This window comes from Seriola dumerili, unplaced genomic scaffold (genome assembly GCF_002260705.1).
Source record: "Seriola dumerili isolate Sdu_G_001 unplaced genomic scaffold, Sdu_1.0 BDQW01000149.1, whole genome shotgun sequence".
NCBI classification, from domain to species: Eukaryota; Metazoa; Chordata; class Actinopteri; order Carangiformes; family Carangidae; genus Seriola; species Seriola dumerili.
The window spans coordinates 8,701,379-8,721,155 of record NW_019174404.1 but is presented as its reverse complement, the minus strand read 5'-3'; the positions used below and the strand labels follow the sequence as shown (position 1 = coordinate 8,721,155).

The 19,777-nt window shown below is 40.6% G+C and overlaps 2 protein-coding genes across 5 annotated transcripts; one reads left to right on the top strand and one right to left on the bottom strand.

Moving 5' to 3' along the window:
* Positions 1-468: 468 nt before the first annotated feature.
* On the bottom strand, positions 469-14,129 carry kdm1a (lysine demethylase 1A). 4 transcript variants are annotated; one of them, XM_022751263.1, is made up of 22 exons: positions 14,070-14,122; positions 13,302-13,338; positions 12,456-12,749; positions 11,896-12,064; positions 11,524-11,657; positions 11,342-11,420; positions 11,128-11,220; positions 10,808-10,914; positions 10,459-10,540; positions 9,993-10,087; positions 8,936-8,953; positions 7,910-8,052; positions 7,678-7,768; positions 7,139-7,273; positions 5,455-5,528; positions 5,009-5,120; positions 4,680-4,812; positions 4,381-4,568; positions 3,169-3,283; positions 2,805-2,932; positions 2,154-2,300; positions 469-1,547 (listed from the first exon to the last, which is right to left on the bottom strand). In XM_022751263.1, exons 2-22 carry the CDS (start codon positions 13,329-13,331, stop codon positions 1,347-1,349), a joined length of 2,568 nt encoding a protein of 855 aa, XP_022606984.1. In that variant the 5' UTR covers positions 13,332-13,338; positions 14,070-14,122; the 3' UTR covers positions 469-1,346. The 4 variants fall into 4 exon arrangements, with proteins under 4 accessions (XP_022606984.1, XP_022606982.1, XP_022606983.1 ...); XM_022751261.1 differs by having other exon boundaries at positions 13,287-13,338; positions 14,070-14,084; XM_022751262.1 differs by having other exon boundaries at positions 11,896-12,061; positions 13,287-13,338; positions 14,070-14,084.
* A 402-nt stretch (positions 14,130-14,531) lies between these two features.
* Positions 14,532-18,991, top strand: LOC111225460 (cell cycle control protein 50A-like). Its single transcript, XM_022750347.1, has 8 exons — positions 14,532-14,618; positions 15,041-15,239; positions 15,512-15,619; positions 15,740-15,847; positions 16,128-16,215; positions 16,309-16,446; positions 16,712-16,918; positions 17,920-18,991. The coding sequence occupies exons 2-8, from the start codon at positions 15,051-15,053 to the stop codon at positions 18,096-18,098; spliced, it is 1,017 nt and encodes a 338-aa protein (XP_022606068.1). The 5' UTR covers positions 14,532-14,618; positions 15,041-15,050; the 3' UTR covers positions 18,099-18,991.
* Positions 18,992-19,777: the final 786 nt, after the last annotated feature.

The window sequence follows — 19,777 nt, the reverse complement described above, 5'->3', positions numbered from 1 at the left end:
ATGGTTTACCAGGGAGGTGAAAATACCCGAGTACTGCAGTCCAAAACCCCAGCTCAAATTACTGTTGTTACATCAAACATCTCCTTTGGTCACGATAATAATAACCACAGCTCTCGGGGAAAACAAGGCCTGTGACGCTCGAGAGTGCATGGAAACAGGGGTACAGAGCCCTGAAATATAACTCCCCTGAAAAACTCATAGCTCATGGTTGACCATTTTAATCTCCCCCCTCATTCATCAGATCCCCCACTATGTGGAGCTGCTGCCAGGGACCCTCATCTGCCCCCCCCCCTTCACACAGTACCACAGACCCTGGGAAGCAGCCAGACCTGCAATGAAGCAGGGTCACTGGAGGGTCAAAGCAGAAGCAACCATGTTACTTTTGTACATGCATGCATAAATATAAAAAGTACACATCTGCAGGTGATGCAGTAGCAGGGCAGGAAGTAGTTGGTTTTTTTAAAAACAAACACACTGATTTCGAGATGCAGTTTCTGTCTTTTAATAACAAAAAAATTGACAATATAAAAAAGTATGTGATGACAACCATAATAAAATACTTAAACTGCTATGGCAACAAAAACATTCACACATCTTTCGACATATCTGTCTTTTTATCTTTTAAACTATTTTCACTACACTCTGCAACCTAAATGAGAGAAATTAAGTTTACGAGGCATCGAGCTACAGTACATAGCAATGTTTTAAACCTTAAGACAACCAAAACGAGGCCTCTGGAATGACAACAGAGGGAAATGTCTTCTGCCCAGATGAGCAAAAACGGTTTTAGTGGATTGACACTGTGCTACTGAATTGGTCGTCTGCCTTGTATAATATCTGGTTTTAGGTTGTGTGTACATTTAGTAAAGAAATTTCCAGCCATTCCTTAACGTTCAGACAGGGGCACATAAATAGATATTGGGTTCTGAAAGCAAACTCCACATGGGATCAAATACACTGAATCACTCCAAGTACCAAAAGTAAATGCCATGCCTCTCTTTTAAGACTGGAGTATCACACATTTATAAAGTTTCAGATGGATTATTACATTAGTATGTAATAACAGATTTATTCCCAGCTCAGTCTTTGTAGTAGGTTCTACCTGTCTGTTAGTGAAATGTAGGTGTTCTGTATGTATATGCTAACATCCCAAACTAAAAGTCTGAGTCTGCTCCGATGAAATAATCTTAATTCCACATTATACATACAACCAGGAAATAAACTCTAAAGGTGTATTTTAGTGAAAAGGCAAAGTCTGGGATTTCCGAGATGTTTCACCGAGAGAAATATCAACAGTTTATGGGTGACGTAAGTAGTCTGACAGTCCTGGGTTGGCAGGAACCATCTCAGACGCTGGGGGTGGGCTGAGCCTGCTGAGGGTTGCTGGCGGCTGTAGGAGTGGCCTGTCGGGGAAGCGTGTACATGGCACCGAGGAACTGATCTGCGATGCGTCCGGCCTCGCGGAGCCCGCTGAGCAGGGCGCCATGAACTGTGGCTGGGTAATTCCTGATGGTATGCTCACCAGCGAAGAATAAACGAGGGACAGGCTGAGATGAATAGAAAAAAAAAACACATTTAGATCGATGTTGGATTGTCCCAGCATAATAAAGCACTAAAAGAAAATAGGGGACTGGTGAGGGAGGGAGGTTCGAGGAACGTGTGCCGAAATAGAAGGCGGAGGAGGATAGTGGGTAGACATGGATATGAGTTGGGGGGGGGGGGTTGGGGGGGGGGGGGGGGGGGGGGGGGGGGGGGGGGGGGGGGGGGGGGGGAGGGGGGGGGAGGGGATGGGGGGTGGGGGGGGGGGGGGGGGAGGGTGGGGGGGGGGGTGGGGGGGGGGGGGGGGGGGGGGGGGGGGGGGGGGGGGGGGGGGGGGGTTGGGGGGGGGTTAGTTAACTGCCAGAAGTCATCAGCCAACACATAAATATGACTTGTTCGCATCAATCAGCATGCCAACATCAAAAGAGCCAAAAAAACATCTGTGTTGGGAATAAACTGCTCTGCTTTGGTTTGGTCGAATATTGTGGGCAGGCTGGGATGCATTTTTCTTCCTCAGTTTCTCACACACATATACACTCTCATTCTCACCCAAACACAACCTTGTGTGGTGTGATCAGCATCAACACTTTTCTCCCATCTCTGTGTGTGTTTACCTGTGAGGCCCCTGGTATAGCAGGGCCAGGTGTGATGGGTTGTGCCATGAGGTCATAGTCGTTACCCGAAGAACCTGCTGCGACGTAAGAGTAGGAGCCCCGCGCCCAGGGGTCGGCACGCCAACGAGTGACCACAGTTTCTTTAGGCTGCCATGACAACAAACAACAACACATACTTTTTAGGAGTTTCCATGATGACATTAGAGGGGACCTGTAAACAGCTGGATGGCAAACAGTTCCAACGCTGGCTTTCATGCATATGATTTTATCCCATTTGAAACCATAAGCAAATGATTTATAATGACGGGTGGTTTGGATACGACTCCACTTGCGAGTGCCTTTCACATATGCTCGCTGTGTAAAGTCATGCTGGTTATGGGGGTCAATTCAGGAACGAGTTTGACATTCCACTTAAAGTACTGGAAAAACCAGAGAAAGCCCTAATGATTGAGCTTAAAAAAAATAGAAAAATATAATTCAGCAGTACTTTTCTGCAAACAAACATAATGAAGTTGTCCTTGAACAAAACTGCCAGCTTGGTCAACTTATGTCACAATCTGGTATGTGGACTGGAGGTAACTGAAAGAAGAAATCAAAAAGAAAGGTAAAGGAGGAAGGTCTTTATCATACGTGATGTACAAACATTCGTACCTGTGGTACAGAGCTGCTTCCAAATATTCCTTTGAGAATGGCCAGGCAGCGTCCGACAATAACATCATCACTGATGTTCTCCATGATGCCAGCTGCCTCACCAGCCATCAGAGCGAGTAGGATCGGGGCTGACAAGGGAAATGTCACACTTCGTTACAGACTTTTTTTTTTTTTTTTTTTTTTTTTTTAGAGAAACAAAAGGTATTTAGGGATATATATGACCAGGAAATTCATATCAATATCAGGTGATCAATAAGTCTTAAGGGAAGGTAGTGCCATGTAAGTGCACAGTTGAGAATCATGAAATATACAAATGATATCAAAACCAACAGAGTGACTGAAATAACAAGTGATCTCTTGTCACCTTTGTAGAGGTTCCAGAAGAGGAAGAGTTCGCCTCGACTTGCTGTGGTGGAGCCGACGTGACCAAACAGGTTGACACTTGGATCCCAGAACACACGGTCAAAGCACAACACCACCTTTAGGCAGGGAGGAAAACAAAGTTAAAAAACAGGCATGACAACCAAAGTACCTATTTTAGTCAAAAGCTCAATTGCCTGTGAAGTACATCTCATGTTCAGCACATTTGGTGCCAACACTAGTCGTTGCTGTGTGAATGGTAGAGCTCCCTCTGCTGGAGACAAAGCATTAGTAGCAGCTCAGATTGCATAATCATGCAGTACTCTGCTTTGTGCTGCAGCAGAATTAGGAGATAAACTACACTGCTGCAGATGATGCTCGGCAACAGAGAGGGAGAGTGAAAGAGCTGGTGGGTCAGGAGTGACGCAGAATGAGCGCGCTGATCGGATTACCGACACGCTGGCAAAAAGCATCCGTCTTTCGCACGCAACAGGCACCGACTCCCTCTCCCCGTAAACTGCCCATGTCACCCTCTCTGTCCCACCCTCCATGTTGCATCTGAGCAAAAAAGACCTAGGATGGAGGAACAAAACCTAATCTATTTATAGGACAGAGGGGAATCCTTGATCTCTGAGCTGCATTCTAACACCTAGACTGTTTTAAGGGGAAGGAGGGAATCAGTTGAATACAGAAGGGATGCTGACTTAGGGAAGCTTAAAAGAAAATGATGTGTAAACCTGCAAGAAAAAACACCCAACAAATTCTGAATACTATTTGTCTTTTGGCTGCAGGAGCCTCTGCAGAAGCTGAAGGTCAAAGTGCCAGCATTAGGACACTGCAGTAGAGACAGCAGCAGGAGATCTCCCTGAGGAACCAATCCTTAGTACTGTTGGAAACCCTCTGACAGGACATACTGGATGATTTAAAAACCTGATTCTGGTCTTGACATAATGACTCATGTCAAAACCAGGGAGTGACTAAGGAGACAGTTGGCATGTTATTATCCTGTAGTGAACATGGTTTTATGATTCAAATCTGCCCTCCAACTTGAATGTCGGACAAAGATTATAACTCAGAATAAAATTTGGACAAATATGAATGTGATCCACTAGTTTGATCTGGCTAAGGAAGGAGGAAGGAAGGGATGAATGAAGGGAGCTTGTTCTGATAAAGCTTAAGCACCATATGGCAGTGTAAGCTTATTGAAAAGTCAAACCTTGTTGAGGTTGCCAAAGCCCATCCTCTGTATGGCAGATGTTTTCCACTCAGGCAGCGGGGGAACAAACTGCACAGCAGGGGGCTGCTGCTTCAACACACCGAGGGGCAGGGTGCACAGTACAGCGTCGCACTTGTAAATGAAGGTCTGGGTTGTGGATCGAGTGTTGACTGCTATCACCTCACAGCCTGGAGATCAAATAGATAAATAACTGTTTAACACACAAAGTACATCCAAATGAAGACATCAAGTATGAAATCCACAATAGAAGACACACAAACACAGTAGTGAGCACGTACCAGATGCTGTGTATCGGACCTGCCGCACTGCTGTGTTTAGTTTGATGTCCAAGCCTTCAGCCAGGGCCACAGGAACACAAGAGTAACCGTTCCTTACTGTCAGGTGGCTGCCAGTAAACTCAAAATCATCATCCTGTGGATAAATTAACAACCCGTCATCTCAGTAGCACAATGAACTTGGTAATATATTAAAACAGAACGACAGGAGTATCTCATAGTCAAGCCAGCAGCAGCACACAGGACTGTAAGAGGCTTGAAGGTTGTTGCTATGCAAGACCATTGTCAGGACTACACAGTTATGACATTTCAAAATGGGTACATGTGTGTACCTGATCCCAGTGCTTGAGAGAAAGGGTGGAGAGGGGCGTAGCGTTGGCAAACTCCAAGTTGGCAAAGTGCCAGTCCAGGATCTGCCGATCCCTGGATGACAGGTAAACATCACTGTGGGAAAAAAGAGATGGAAAGAGACATGGTAATGTCAGCTATTTAGACATCAGAGAGACAGGTTTGCTCGTGCACAGTCAAAAAAACCAAACAAAAAAAAACCCACTACTAACACATAATAATAACACAATAACACCGATAATAACACTTAAAAATGCATACCTTTAATTGCAAACTAACAAACTGGTATTACAAAGTTGTACATATCTTTTACAGTGCCACATGCAGTGAGTTTTCATGGTGCAGTTTAACTAATATGTTACCAAATAAAAAGGGAAGGAGTAGCAGCAGTTGAAGGAGATTATTCTGAAACTTCCTAGGGATAAGTTACCTGGGAGGATTGGCCTCCAGCTCCTGCAGCTTCTCCTCCAGTTTAACCTGCATCTCCACCAACTCATCATACTCCTGCACAAAGACAAGGACCACAAGGAGATGTAGACTGCACTGTATACACATCACACATACATCCATGTAAGTGTCACTGTTTTCTTACAATGAAAAATCTGTTGTTTTTCTAGAAATGACAATCAAAAATATTGATAGTGATTACATATTAACAATTTGAAAACAAAAATATTATATTCCTGGTGAATTACCGCAACATGTTTACAATTTTTAACTACAGCTGAAATTTAAAATGGATTTCATTGTCCCAGTATTATTAATGTGCCAATACTAATGCTTTGTAATTTAAGTTAATTACCAAAAATGCTCTCAAAAAGTGAATCCGAGTCTTAAAGTGACATCTTTAACTAGGTGAGAGTGTATGGAATGTACATGCATGTGTGCGTGTGTGTACAAGGTACACACCCAGAGGGTTTCAGGTCATGTAGAAAGGACAAGCCATCTTGACAGAAAGGGCTGACTCAACCTGTTCATCAGTTCACCACAACAAAATCAACTATGACAGCAACGCAAAGTCTGGCAGCACCACCTACCATGCCAGGCCCCATGACACAGCTACTCTGAGACAAGTTTCCAACATTTAATCTATACATCTATATTAATCTATAAATCCCTGCGACAGTCATCGCTTCACCGCCCATAAAATCTTGTTATATGGTGTAGTCATGTGTATCATCTGTGCACACATCCACAAACTCTCTTAAATTTTTATTCTGCCTTGCTGAAAATATGTGTGTGAGTGTGTGTGTGTGCGCGCGCGTGTGTGTGTGTGAGTGAGTGTGTGCATCTGCAGACATAAAGACAGTCAGACCATGATTCAAGGTCTTGAAGTGGTTTCTCAGGCAGCGGATGGGTCGCAGACAAATCTAGTTCAGACACCAGCTGTGTTTAAACCAACGAAAACCTCCCTCTAAAATACACACACAGCAGTAGTGGAGGTGATTTGTCCGCACCAAAAATAAAACAGCAGTACTCACTCTAATAATACATCCCACCGGGGCATTAAACCACTTAAACATAGCCTGTCTTGTTTACTTAGATATCACGGCATTAAAATTCTGCAAGGCACCCTGACCTAGCAGTCCATAAAATATCCCTTTTACATGCTAGTACTTCTTCAGCATAGTAATACTCTTATACGTGACTTGATCTTTGCTTATGACAAATGTTATTTTTCAAAGCAAAGACAAAGACTCTGTCCTAGAAATTGTGGTGGTTGACCCTCTGACCTTTCGATTCACTTAATAATCAACCCAGGAAATCTAATACTGCTTCAAAGTAGCTCAAACTACAGTAACTGAAAACACAGACACTATGTATTACCCACAATACCACAAAACACACTTGGAAATAGTTAGCTCTAAAACTTAACTGCTGTGACTAGATTATTTTAAGTCATGCAGTCTGAGATCTGAGGAAGTAATGACAGTGTCACACAGGAATCTGTTCTGGACAACAACCAGTCTAGATAACGGCCCGCAGCTTGGAAACATCAGTAGGAAGTGTAAGGAGATGCCAGAGCTCTCTTGTAACTTTTATTCTGTGTCACTCTGTGTCAGCTTTTTGATCATCACAGTTCTTTCTTTTTCTGAAATAGTGTTTGAGCTCACTTTGCAGAGCGCGGTGAGGTCACGGTGCTTGCTCTTCACCAGGAACTCTGCTGTGATGTCTCTTGGTGGTTTGACTTCGCTGGCCTCTTTATACTGCTGATGGAGCTCCTTAACCCGTTCCTTAGAGGTTACCATCTGAACGGAAAAGAAAAGGAAAGGAGGGGTAAAGGTAGTCATGAGATGATGTTGGATGGCAGAATTTGTACATTTAACAATGGGTTTATCGTAATCAGAAAAGGGTTAATTGGTTAAAATTTAACGTGACATGTTTTTCCACTTAAAACTGCCATGTTGCAGGATTTCCTTATGCAATGTAATGTATTACATCTGACTTCATGAATATAAGACTGCATTGTTGTCAGTGGTCTCCATTCTTAGTACTTATGGTAAGTTGTGGCATTTTTTTCTTGACCACTCGGTTTGCAAGTTAAATCTTAGTTGTTGTACTCACAACTAAGTGAATTCAAAAGTGACAATTGTTAATGGTAGTCTGAAAGTTGTTTAGGGCTCCCGCTGCCACAAAGAAAACATCTTCTCACCTTGTTGAGAAGATCCCTGAGATCTTCCTGAGTCTTTACAATCTTCTTCCAGTGTTCTATCTGCTCATCTTTGACATGCTTCTCCTGCAGCCTGTGCACACACACGCACACACACACACACACAGACGCAAGATTAGAACTAGTGTTTGTGTGTATCTGTTTACATCTCTTCTTTGCTTCCACATGTGCAGGATACATCCGTCACTATCTCCTGTGTATAAGCCAGACTCACTGTATGACCACCTCCAGGGCCTGTCCCAGAGAAACAGGTTTGTTGTTGAGGAAGTTGAAGTCCAGCTGGTGGCTGAGGTAGGAGGTGGCCTCCAGCAGTCTGTTGAACTCTTGCTCCACCATTTCATCTTTTTCTTTTGGCACCTGGACACACACACAATCACAAGAAAAGGGCAGAGGGCTGTCAGTAACACTAAAGAAAGAGATTGAATCTATAGAAAATAAAATACATAGTCTGAAAAGTAAATAGTCTTAACTACAACTAAAGGCACATTTTAACTAAGTACTATCACTTGTTCAGTAAGTAGAATTTCACAAAAACATTGTCATGTTTTGTCTTGTGGAATTCATATATTAGACATAGATATTTATATTTACATCAGTCCACATTTCACCTTGTGTATACTTGCATTTACATCATTGCTTGACCTACTGTATATTATCAGAAGAAGCATAGATGATACAGTTATTGCACCTAAAAGACACTTTCCCACTATTCTATGTCTGGATAAACATGCAGGAACAGATTTAAAACATGCTTCCAAAATCAGCTGATATGGACACCATGCAACAGTTTCCACACTTGACATTCTTGGTTGATTTGAATAGAGAAATATATATTCTCCTCTCTAAAAACTATAATTTAGGCGCAGTCTAGCCAGTGGTGTAGCCAGTACAGTATTTCTATTAGTACGAGATAGGGTGTTATTTAGAATGGAAATGTCTTGTTTGTATTTTCTTAGAAGACTCACATCATTTTAAAAATGAAACCAAGTCTTCTTTTTGTGTAGATATAATGAATAATCAATAGTAAATCACATGTTATTTTAATTGTCCTACTCTTGATTTCTAGGAAGATGAAAGTTTAAGATGAACTGCTCATTTGTGTCTCTTTTTATCTCCTACATGGATGAAATGATGGGTTACATGGAGTAAGATGAAAATAAGTGGAGATGGAATGGTGCCTTTTAAAAGTGATTCAATATAAAAGGTAAGAAATGTATTATGTAAATAAACCAATACATACACTTGTGCACCGTTCACCCTTTAGTAGTTCACCGAAAGATGAACATGGAAGGGGTTGAGAGAACAGGAGGGGAAGGGGGAGAGAGAGAGAGAAATATTAAGTAAATACAACTTTAACCTCAAACAGGTTTGCACAAAAGTAAAACATGTACATTTAATCTGCCTTTTCCTGCAGAGGAGGAAACTAGTTAAACATGATGTAAATGTTTTAAGAGCCCTGCTGGTTAGTCTCTACTTCAGTGGCAGTGTCCTGAGCGTGAACCTAAACATCCTACTACTGTTGCTGCCACTTGACAGAGAGAACAAAAAAAAGAGAGGGGAAAAACACTGTTTATTTCTAACTTAATAATGACATTGGGCTATATCTGTTTTATGTTCTGCTCTGCAAGGAACAGGAGCTGTTGTTGATGACACACTATGGGAAGCAGTTAAATGCATCCACCATTCAGTGTGTTTTTGTGGCTCATGGAAAGCCAGATCCCCGCCTCAGGACAACAACAGGCTTGGAGAACAGCTATAAACCCAAACACAGAGCATTTCAGTACCAAGAAGGGTACTGTTAAAATACATAAACATCTTCTGTTGATGGACGTAAACAACACAAGTTCGTAGGTTGAGAAATGCAGTTGGGATATATCTAATGCAGATGTAGCTGTGCTGCCCTGATGCGTGTTTATTTTTGAGGTTAGCTGTTTGTTAGAGAAATTCACCTAATGTAGAGCTGAAAACATCAGTAAGACTAAAGCAAGCACTTATTTTTTCAAGCATCAGCTGGCTAGATTAAATCACATGCATGCCTCTGCAGCCATTAGCCTCTTGCCATCTTTCAAGCTGTGAAGTAATTTCTTGGCTTTACGAGAAAACCTGGGAATTAAACAAAAAACAATCAACAGAAAATGAAGCCTTTTTACAACTACGTTAAATGTTTTAATCACCCGTAAGGTATCTCAGGATTCTACTTGTTAAAACATGAGAATACACTGAGTGGCTGGGTTATGGCAGGATAATGGATGAGAGGCAATTCAGTTCACTTCAATATGATTTTTCATTATACTCACAGCCTGGCCATTGGCTTCATACAGTGGACACTTCTGTTTGATCTTGGCCAGCTCCATGTTAACCTGCTTACTGATCACTGCCATGGGATTCCCTCCTGAACAAGCAAAACACACAAAACTGACAGTGAAACAGAATCTACATGGACAATATCACCCTCTACAGGTGGATCTACATCACTGCAGAATCTCTGAGAAAAAGAGCATTATCTGACTCTGTTAAAGGAATGACCTCAAATCATGTGCTACTGAGAACAAAGTACATGTTTCTATTCCAAACTAACATAACACAGATTCATCACTGAACTTCTGAGAACAACTGATGTATTATTCATGTGGAATGAAAATGTAAAAACACTTGCTCCTCCGAAGCATGCAACTGGAGACTTCAGATTTAAATGCTGTTTTGACAGAATATTGTGATTGGCTTCAGTATTCTTTTTTTTTTTTTAAATAATCTGATTCATACCCAGGCCTGTCACCACCATGGCTCCCAGATCAGCAACATAGTTGCCCTTCCTAAATGTTGCCACTCTGCCTCCAACGCGGTCCTGTGGGGAAAAAGTACAAATTTATAATATATAATAAAAACTTGTGTTATAAAATTATACAAAGTAAGGTATGTTTAAGTCACTTGGTTGGTTATCGACTAAACTCTTAGAAAACTTATCTATGCCGTACAAATCTGTCAATTATAAAAATACATAAATGTGTTATAGTCATAAAAATATTTATGTTAACAGCTGGTTAAGAAAATGTGACAAAATACCAAATATACCTGCAATAACAAATGAATAAAAACCATGCTGGTGACCTACCCTGGCCTCTAATACTGTAACATCCATTCCAAAACTCTGCAGCTGCCTGGCTGCAGCAAGGCCAGACACACCTCCACCAATAACTATAACCTTCCCAGTCTTCTTAGCTGCAATGACAAGCAAGCATTAATTAGGTGTCATTACAAAGCATTATAGTCTCTGAATGCTTTGTCACAGTATATAGTAAATCTTAATGTACGGCAACAACTTTTGTAAACCTGTTTTTTTTTTGAGGGGAAAAAAAATCCAAGATGTTTTTGCTTTCCAACATGTGAATGACTAGTGTTATTTTATCAGTGCAATGAATGAAGTGAACTCACTGGGTAAAGGCTTGACCCTCTTGTAAATGCCAAAGTTAATGAGCCCGTGCCTTTCTAAGTAGCTGTGTATCCTGTGGACCAGCACAGCATCACCTAAAAAAGAGAACAAAAGTACCTTTAATCTCAACTTCTGTATGGCTACAATATTCTTTTAAAAATATAAACAAAGAATAGACAGTAAAAAGTAAAAATTATATTAAATTTAATGTCTCACTGTTGTATGGAGCTTCAAGTTGCTGTGCTGTGGCCTCAAAGGTCAGTTGGATCTTAGGGTTGTCCAGCCACAGTTGGAGCTGGATGAGATAAATATGAATAAAGGTACTGCGGTAGATATGCATAAAAACTATTGTCCCATAGTCATTGAACACATATTAATGTGTTTAGATTGGTACTTACTGTACGGTTGCGGATGTAGAGGAAGACCTTCTGAGTTTGCTGGGCACCACTGATGATGTCAGGGAAGCAGGCAGCCTCCTGGGATGTCATACGGTCATGAGGAAGACGACTCTGGAAAGCAGCTCCTTCTACACCTAAAAACAAATATGCACATCTCAAATCTGTTAACACTAGCATTAATGTGCAATGAAATCTGAATTAAAATTGAACATAGGATAAATTTTCAGGAACTGCCTTCATGTCAGTAGAGAACAATCTCTGTAAAGATAATTTAGAAAAAAAAATTAATTACACATTTTAAGTTTCTATTTTCAGCAAAGACATCAGTTTCATTTCAATGCTTTGACATTTTGCCTCAAGTTTCAGACTCACCAGATGGTTCCTCTGGTTCACTGTCATTCTCTTCCTCTGGTGGTGGAGCTGGAGGGGGGATGACCTGCTTCCTCTCTTTCTCTGCCTTGGCATTCCTCTCCTCCTCAGAGTAGTATTCGTCCTCCGACAGATTGGCCAGGCTCTCGTCCATCTCGCGGTACTCCACCTGCAACAGTAGGCACAATAAAAGCATCATTAAAACCAGCATTTTAGGTTCTGATAGGTTGGTGTGCTCCCCCTTCATTTAAAAGGGACAAAACCTTGCCGGGAGTAAGAAACAAACATCATGACCATCACGCTGCAAAGACAAAGAGTAATTAATTGTGTTTCTAACTTCTACTATTTTGACTCATTTCGAATGCATGCAAGTGAGAACCTGTGACTAAATATACAGTGCAATATTGCACCTAAAGTTTAAATGATGATATGTGTATTGATCCTTTAATTAATCAAATAAATTGTCCTAGAATATAGAGGATTCTGCCAGTGCCAAATGAAGCTTATTTCTTTTTTGGCAAAATCTTTTCCTCCCAAAGCGTGCAGAAACCTAAAATGTTTACTTTTGCTCGCTTTCGTCGACTCGTTCTGCGAACTTCAGCTGAGTCCTGGTCCACCCCACCAGGGCCTGCCTGGTGAGGCAAAGGGGCTCCTCCAGGTTCCCCACTAGGGGATGACCTTTCTTTCTTCTTTGCCTCCATAGCTCCTGCAGCTGAGGCTGAGGGCCCAGTCTGGGCATCAGACATCGGGGCCCTATCACCTCCTGCTGCACCAGCAGAGGATGAAGAGGAGGAGGAAGAGGAGCCAGCATCTGACTTCTTGCTAGACAGCATTATGGAAGATGTTGGAGGCCTCTCCTGAACAAATGGGAAACAGGAAAAAGGTGAAACCCTTAAAAATGAAACATACAGCAGCCCAATTTACAATTTTTTTTTTAAGTGAAATGGCTGAAAGTTCAATGTTTAAAAGGAATATTGCAAAATATTAGATGAAAATGGGTTGTGTGTGCTGAGAAAAACAAACAAAACAAAAGTGTCTACCCTTTGTGGCATTCCCAATTAAAAATACAAATTAGAATGAAAATTATAGGCCAAATCAGTTATAAAAAAAACAAAAAATCCTTGCCAGATTGTTTATTCATTTACTAGAGCTTTGATTAACAAATACAAATTAATAATTATCAGAAACTTCAGATTAAAACCCCTATGTCAACTGGTCACTTTGCTGTTGGGGGCAGTGAATGCACCTGCTACAACAGGCTAACAACCACCAAATAGTGCCCGACATTGGCATCACCCAAAAATGTCATATCTGTATCACTGAATGATTTGAATAATGTTAACTGTGCATGAATGTCATGGTTTTATGAAATGAGGGTTCCATGGTACAGTAACCTTGTCTTGTTTTACCCATTTCTCCGTGCACCTGGTAATATCCATTCAAACACTGAGAAATGAAGACAGAACCAGAAATATTGTTACGAACAGGACCAACTGAACAAAACTTTGGCCTTTTACATTGCAGCGAATGAAATTTAAAGTTTAGAAAACGAGGTAACAAATTTCCACTGAATAACATATAGGATCTGATAAATGTGCTCAATAGTTAAATAATAATTTGTTAAGTGAGGATGCTCACTTGAGAAAACCTGAAATGGCTGAATGTGTGCACTCAAAAACCTTTGTTGTGCCCTAACTGTAAGTATTCCTTTGATTGATTTGACCAAATGGACTAACGTTAGCTAGCAAATTAAATGCAAAGCTAGCAGCAGAATGCTGTAGCTATCAACGTTAGCTTGCTTTAGCTAACGGTTGCTTTGTTCTCAACAGCGACGTCCACATAGCACATCTGATAACAATAGTACTGCAATTTAAAATCGTTGCAACACAAGCTGCACTGCAAACATAGATCTGAATCCATTCTACATGTATCTCCTTTCAAATTTATGTTACGTGACCATGCTACGTTAGCTAACACCGCTAACAATAGACCATGGCTAGCACCAACAGTGGCACAGTAGCAGGTGCGACCGAGTGAAAAAGAAGGCGCAGACTTCGCTTGCAAATCGATCTGTTCTCATAAACTGACACTGGAAACCTTGGTTAAGTTTTCTACATTGAGGACAACTGCTTTGGACAATAATAGTGAGAATAAAATATTGAAAATACTAATATTACCTCTCAATCCTCCGAAGATGTCAACACAAAGATGGCACAGTAGCAGGTCCCCCCTTCTCAATGAACTCTTTTGTGATTGGTAGATCGAAAATGTTACTCAACACCATGCAACAAAACGATTGGTCAACATAACTGTCAATCCAAGAAGAAGTTGGGGATTTATTACTCACTATCATTGCAATGGGTCGATTTTTAAAAATTTCTGGTCTAGCGAGGCACAATGTTATACAAAAGCATATCTGCATTTTTTATCAATGAAAATTGGAAAATAATCTGTTTTGAATTGGCCTTTAGTGGCTGACTGGGGTTCAGCATTTCCGCCCCAATTGTCTTTCATTCGCTGTTTGAAAAACGGCAAGACTGATCCCAGATCGGGGGGTTTGTGCCCTACAGACAAACTGACGTCAGCCTGGAAGAAGAACAGGACAGGTAGGAAGGGAAGGTGGGGGTAGACAGGTATAGGTGATCTGTTCCGCCGCGCCTACGACTCAGGGAAGCATACCGATGTTTTGTTGATTCCTTAGTTTTTCCATTTTGAGACGATTTTGTGTAAGTAACGCCTTAAATTCTGATTTTTTTTTATCGAGAATATATATGTTTGTGCCTCAATTGAACAATTTCTCTCAACCAGCGAATTTAAAAGTGGGCAAAAGTCAATCATTTGATCTGTGTTTTGGTCTTGGCTAATCTGGGTGTTGCTGTTATTTAAGATTCATGATTTTTGCATGTTGCCTTTAGGGTAGTTGGGTTGTGTTTGGTTTTAAGTAAGATATAGCTGTGTTAATCACCCTACATTTAACCAAAATGAGAGGAAGGCACCAAAGAAGTCGGGAAGTCTTCAGTGTTCATCTAGGTTTTATTAGGGAGTGTTTCACATGTTTTCCATGAGTATAATAGCCTATAAAAAACTTGAAGTAAGGCACCATACATACTGCAAACAAGTTCACACTGCTTAACATTCTTTACAACAGAAACAGGAAAATGGTGAAACAAGAGCAGGGATCAACCAACCGGCCTGACAACACCGCCTTCACTCAGCAGAGGCTTCCTGCATGGCAGCCCATGCTCTCCGCTGGCATTGTCATCCCAGGGTTTGTCCTCATTGGTCTGGCATTCATCGGCATTGGCGTCGCTCTCTTTGTCACTTCACGGAGCATCCAAGTGCTGGAGGTATGAATGATGACTGGCAGTATAATTCAGTCTAGTGTCATGCAGAGAATTAAGGGTCAAATGTCACCAGCAAAAAAGAGAGGAAGGAGAGAACTTTGACTGGATGTGTGTTCAGTGTTGAGATTACATTTTTGGTCTACTCACAGACTTGTTGCTCGTAAGTGATGTGTACTTGTGAGTTTAGAGAGGTGTGGTGCCTATAACAGAGAATGGAGATGGGTGTTGTAGCCATCAATAATTAATGATAACCTTTCTTGTTCTTTGCCACACAGATAGACTACACTGGGTTTGAGAATGACTCACCATGCTTCAAGTGCTCTGACCCAGATGTAAAGAACTGTATGTGCAAAGTGGACTTCACCATTGACAGTCTCTTTAAGGTTACAGTGGAGCTTTGCACACTTTAATACATAAACAGTAATTTTATGATTTGTCAAGTTGAACTATACTCCTGCCTCTGACCCTTGGCTGTGTTTTTGTGATTCTATTTTCCTTCACAGGGGCCCTTGTTCTTTTATTATGGTTTGTCCAACTACTTCCAGAACTACAGAAGGTATGGTGTGTCTAAAGATGCTAACCAGCTGTCTGGAGACCTGAAGTACTTTAAGGTGAGTTAACAACATGGGATATTGAAAAGCACACACACATCCACCATTTTAATTTCAAAAGCGAAAGCAAAATCCATAAAGTTGAGCACAAATATGCAAAGTTGTCACCTTGGTCAAACATATGGGTGCAGTTAAAATTTTCAGTGTACATTTGTTTGGAACTGTACAGGACCTAAAGCTGCATTGGTGGTACTCCATGTCAATGTCCATCTGCGATACAAACAAAGATTTCAAACTATTTATTTGAGCAACCAAAGCGCTGTTTTCTGTCTCCTTGCAGGAACCCGGTGATACCTGTGCTCCCTATGAGTATGCCAACGGCAAACCAATTGTACCATGTGGATCCATTGCAAACAGCATGTTCAATGGTACACAAAGCCATTTAAAATGACTCCCACGAATTTGGAATTAAGTTTATTTTCTTTGTTATGGAAGTATTATTTGTGTTTGTTGTTTTAAAGACACCTTCAAGCTGTATCAGATTGTCAATGGGTCAAAGAAGCAGGTGCCCTTGGATGGAAAAGGGATTGCTTGGTGGACAGACTACAACGTCAAATACAGAAACCCCACTGTCACACCTCTGAAGGACGCCTTTAACGGTAGTAACTTGTTCACTTTACTGTAACATGTATCTGTTCTGTTGGCGCTATGATGCAGGTTAATTGTGTTTAATGAGGGGAGAGATGCGTGTGTACAAGGCATTAGTAAAGTGGAATAGGTATAGTATAGTAAATAGTGGGCTACAGAGCTGTTAAGAGGTCCTTTTGGAAACATTCCATGAAAACTTACATTGTGGTTAATAAAACAGTTAGAAATCATTAAATCATAAACCATTAATCATTAAAAAAAACGTTTGACTTTCAGGCACTGTGAAACCCATATTTTGGCCCAGGCCGGCTTATGAGTTAGACCCCTCAGACTCTGCCAACAACGGCTTCATCAACCAAGATTTCCTGGTGTGGATGAGGAGGGCAGCCCTGCCAAATTTCAGAAAGCTGTATCGACGAATCACTGAGGGTGATTTTGCACTGGGGCTGCCAGCTGGAAACTACGCCCTTGAAATTGCCTACAGTATCCTTATACATGTTACAGATGCAGTGGTGAGTTAAAGGATGGGGCTTGAGGATATGAGCAGATATGTTTCTTTAGTTTGAATCCTGTGCTTAAAGAATTTGACACACATTCTTTGATTTATGATGAAAGAAGGGGGAAACAATCCTGTTTAAAATTAATCTTATTGTATTAAGAGAGAAAGTATGCTCATGGTTGTATGCCATTAGCTATAGAGAGTGTGTGGAAGAGTACGATTTGTCTGGATAATAATCCAATCCTCAGATGATAATTTTACACAAGTAAAGTAGTGTGGTTTAATGGTTTTAATAGTTTCATCCACATGGGAAGATTTACAGACCTCCATATCAATCTAAAGGGGTCAGGCATTGAAATGACATGTTACTTTACACCCACAGCAGCTTAGTCAAACTTGTTTTACCGGTTGGGTGGGGTTCTGTTTTTACCTGACTGGAGTGAACACAATGACTCAGGAGTGACTCTTGAGGTGAGAAAAGATAGGCAAATCTTCTGACATAAGTAAATGAGTTAGGCAAATCATGTTTCGCATGACTGATTGGCGTCTACTTGGGCAAAGCCTATATAAACTCCTCAAAGGCATCTTTCATTTTACTTAAAGGACCATACAACTATGTGCCCAGGTTCCAATCTTTTAACTACACATCATGTATGTGTTTTTGATGATCTTTTCCAATGCAAGAAACACAGTTGTAGATTTTTATACAACTTGAGACTACTGATAGTCAAAAAGCACTGAGATGAATGTACATCAGTGGATACCTAGAAAAACATTAGAATTTCTTAAACAGCATGATTTGCCTCAGATGGTAAGTGTACATGAGTTATAGTAAATGTAAAAATCAGATGTGTGGCTCTTGATATTTTTTCATGTATGTAATGCTCTTAAATGAAAGTATTAGCATGAAGGTAATAATATTTTGTTTTCTATAAATCTCTGCATTTCCCCTCTTGGTGTATATCCTTAACATTTTGTCCCCCAGACTATCCTGTTCTGAGCTTTGATGGCAGAAAGACGGTGGTGTTCAGCAATGTGTCCTGGATGGGGGGCAAGAATGAGTTCCTGGGTATTGCCTATCTCGTGATGGGTTCTTTGTGTGTCTTCATGTCCATAGTCATGCTCATTGTCTATGCTAAATTCAAGTTCCCTGAGGAGGAATGATCAACTGGTCATGGAATGTAGTTGAGTGGGGGTTTATATACTCCATCAACAATTTTATTTTTCCTTTTTGCTCTGTGATGAAAGCACAGTACCGTGCACCTATAAACTGAAATCACATGTTACTCTTGACATGAATATGTCCCCTAAGGTGCGGAGGAAGCCTGGTGTCATTTTGTGAGGCAGGACTTGAGTTTTTCCATTGACTGCAAAATAGGAATTGGCTTTGTGAACGTGTCTGTATTTAGCAGAACAGCTGTATAAGAATTGTTTCTTGCTGGTATCTCAGATTCATTAGAGACAAGTCCAAAATCATGTTACCTATGGTTGTCAAGTCTATTTTAATGACATTTATACTTTCTCATCTCTACCAACATGACTGAATCCTCAGGATGAAGGCAGAATTGGTATGCACTGTGAACTAGCTCATAATAAGCTGGCAAATAGTGACATACATATGCTCATTTGTAAATAAAAGCAGCTCAGTTTATGCAACTTTAGTTTGTTATTTTGCCAAACCTGTGAATGGCAGGGTGTTTTTTCTCAGGCTTAAGGAAGTCTCATACTGTATCTTTTAAACTTCTTTCATAGCACAAAAAGAGCCGCCTCTTCATTTTAGGCCAGTAATCATATTTAAGCCATAAATCATTTGATAAGCTATTGATACTGGACAAGAAGTTACATTTTACTGTATGTGTGTGGGATGTGTAATGTAACTTGCAAATTTAATGCTCTAAAATTGAAAATATATTGCTCTCAGGGATATGGTGTACAGGCTGTCCAGCTCATGTTGTTTTTGAAATGCTTTTATCTGTTTTAAGAGTGATTATTCTTTGTAACTGAGTTTTAACTCTTCATGCTGATATTTATTTAATAAAACCACACCAAAACCATTATGTCACATTCCTCCTGGTCTCATTAGGACACTTCAATGGGCAACGGTGCCATGCTTTGTTTTGATAATTTTAATAGCCTGTGTTGGATTCAATGGAAATGCAGGCTTTCCCCTGTCGATGAGTAAAGTTTTTACCCCTCAACCACTCTATTATGGCTACAGAGGTTCAAATTTTTTAAAACATAGGATGGTATTCTAGATTGACCTTCCCCAAAAGCTAATTTCCATGCACCACATCCAATATTTATTATCAAATCCATCAAGTCCAAGCTCTAACAACACTTTTAATTTTGATGGATCTGGATGATTAGGTTTATAAATATATGTAGAAGTAATAAACATAATTTATAAGATGCATAACAAATTTATGCAATTCATTAATTCTTGACAGGATGAGTCAGCAAAAAGTGCACTTGTTATGCTAATACCAGTCAAAATGTAACAAAGGTTGTCATTGGCTTATAGCAACTGTAATTTCTTAACATTACATTATTAGTGAAACAGTAACACCGTGTATATCACTTTGTACTTTGTTGTAAAAGCAATAGTTGAGGAGGATTTATAGCCACATCATTGGAGACAACTCCCTTTCTCCCCCTGTCTGTGATACAGTGTTAAAAACAAAGAGAGAAAAAAAGATCTACTGCATTGTGGGAAGTGTAGTTTTATGCGGCTATAGTTAATTGAAATACTCCTCTTAAAAACGACAAGTACCACAATCCATTGCGCAAATAAATCAGACTTCCACGGTTGCGGCGTTTTGACAGCGACAGTCAGCGTCTGACCC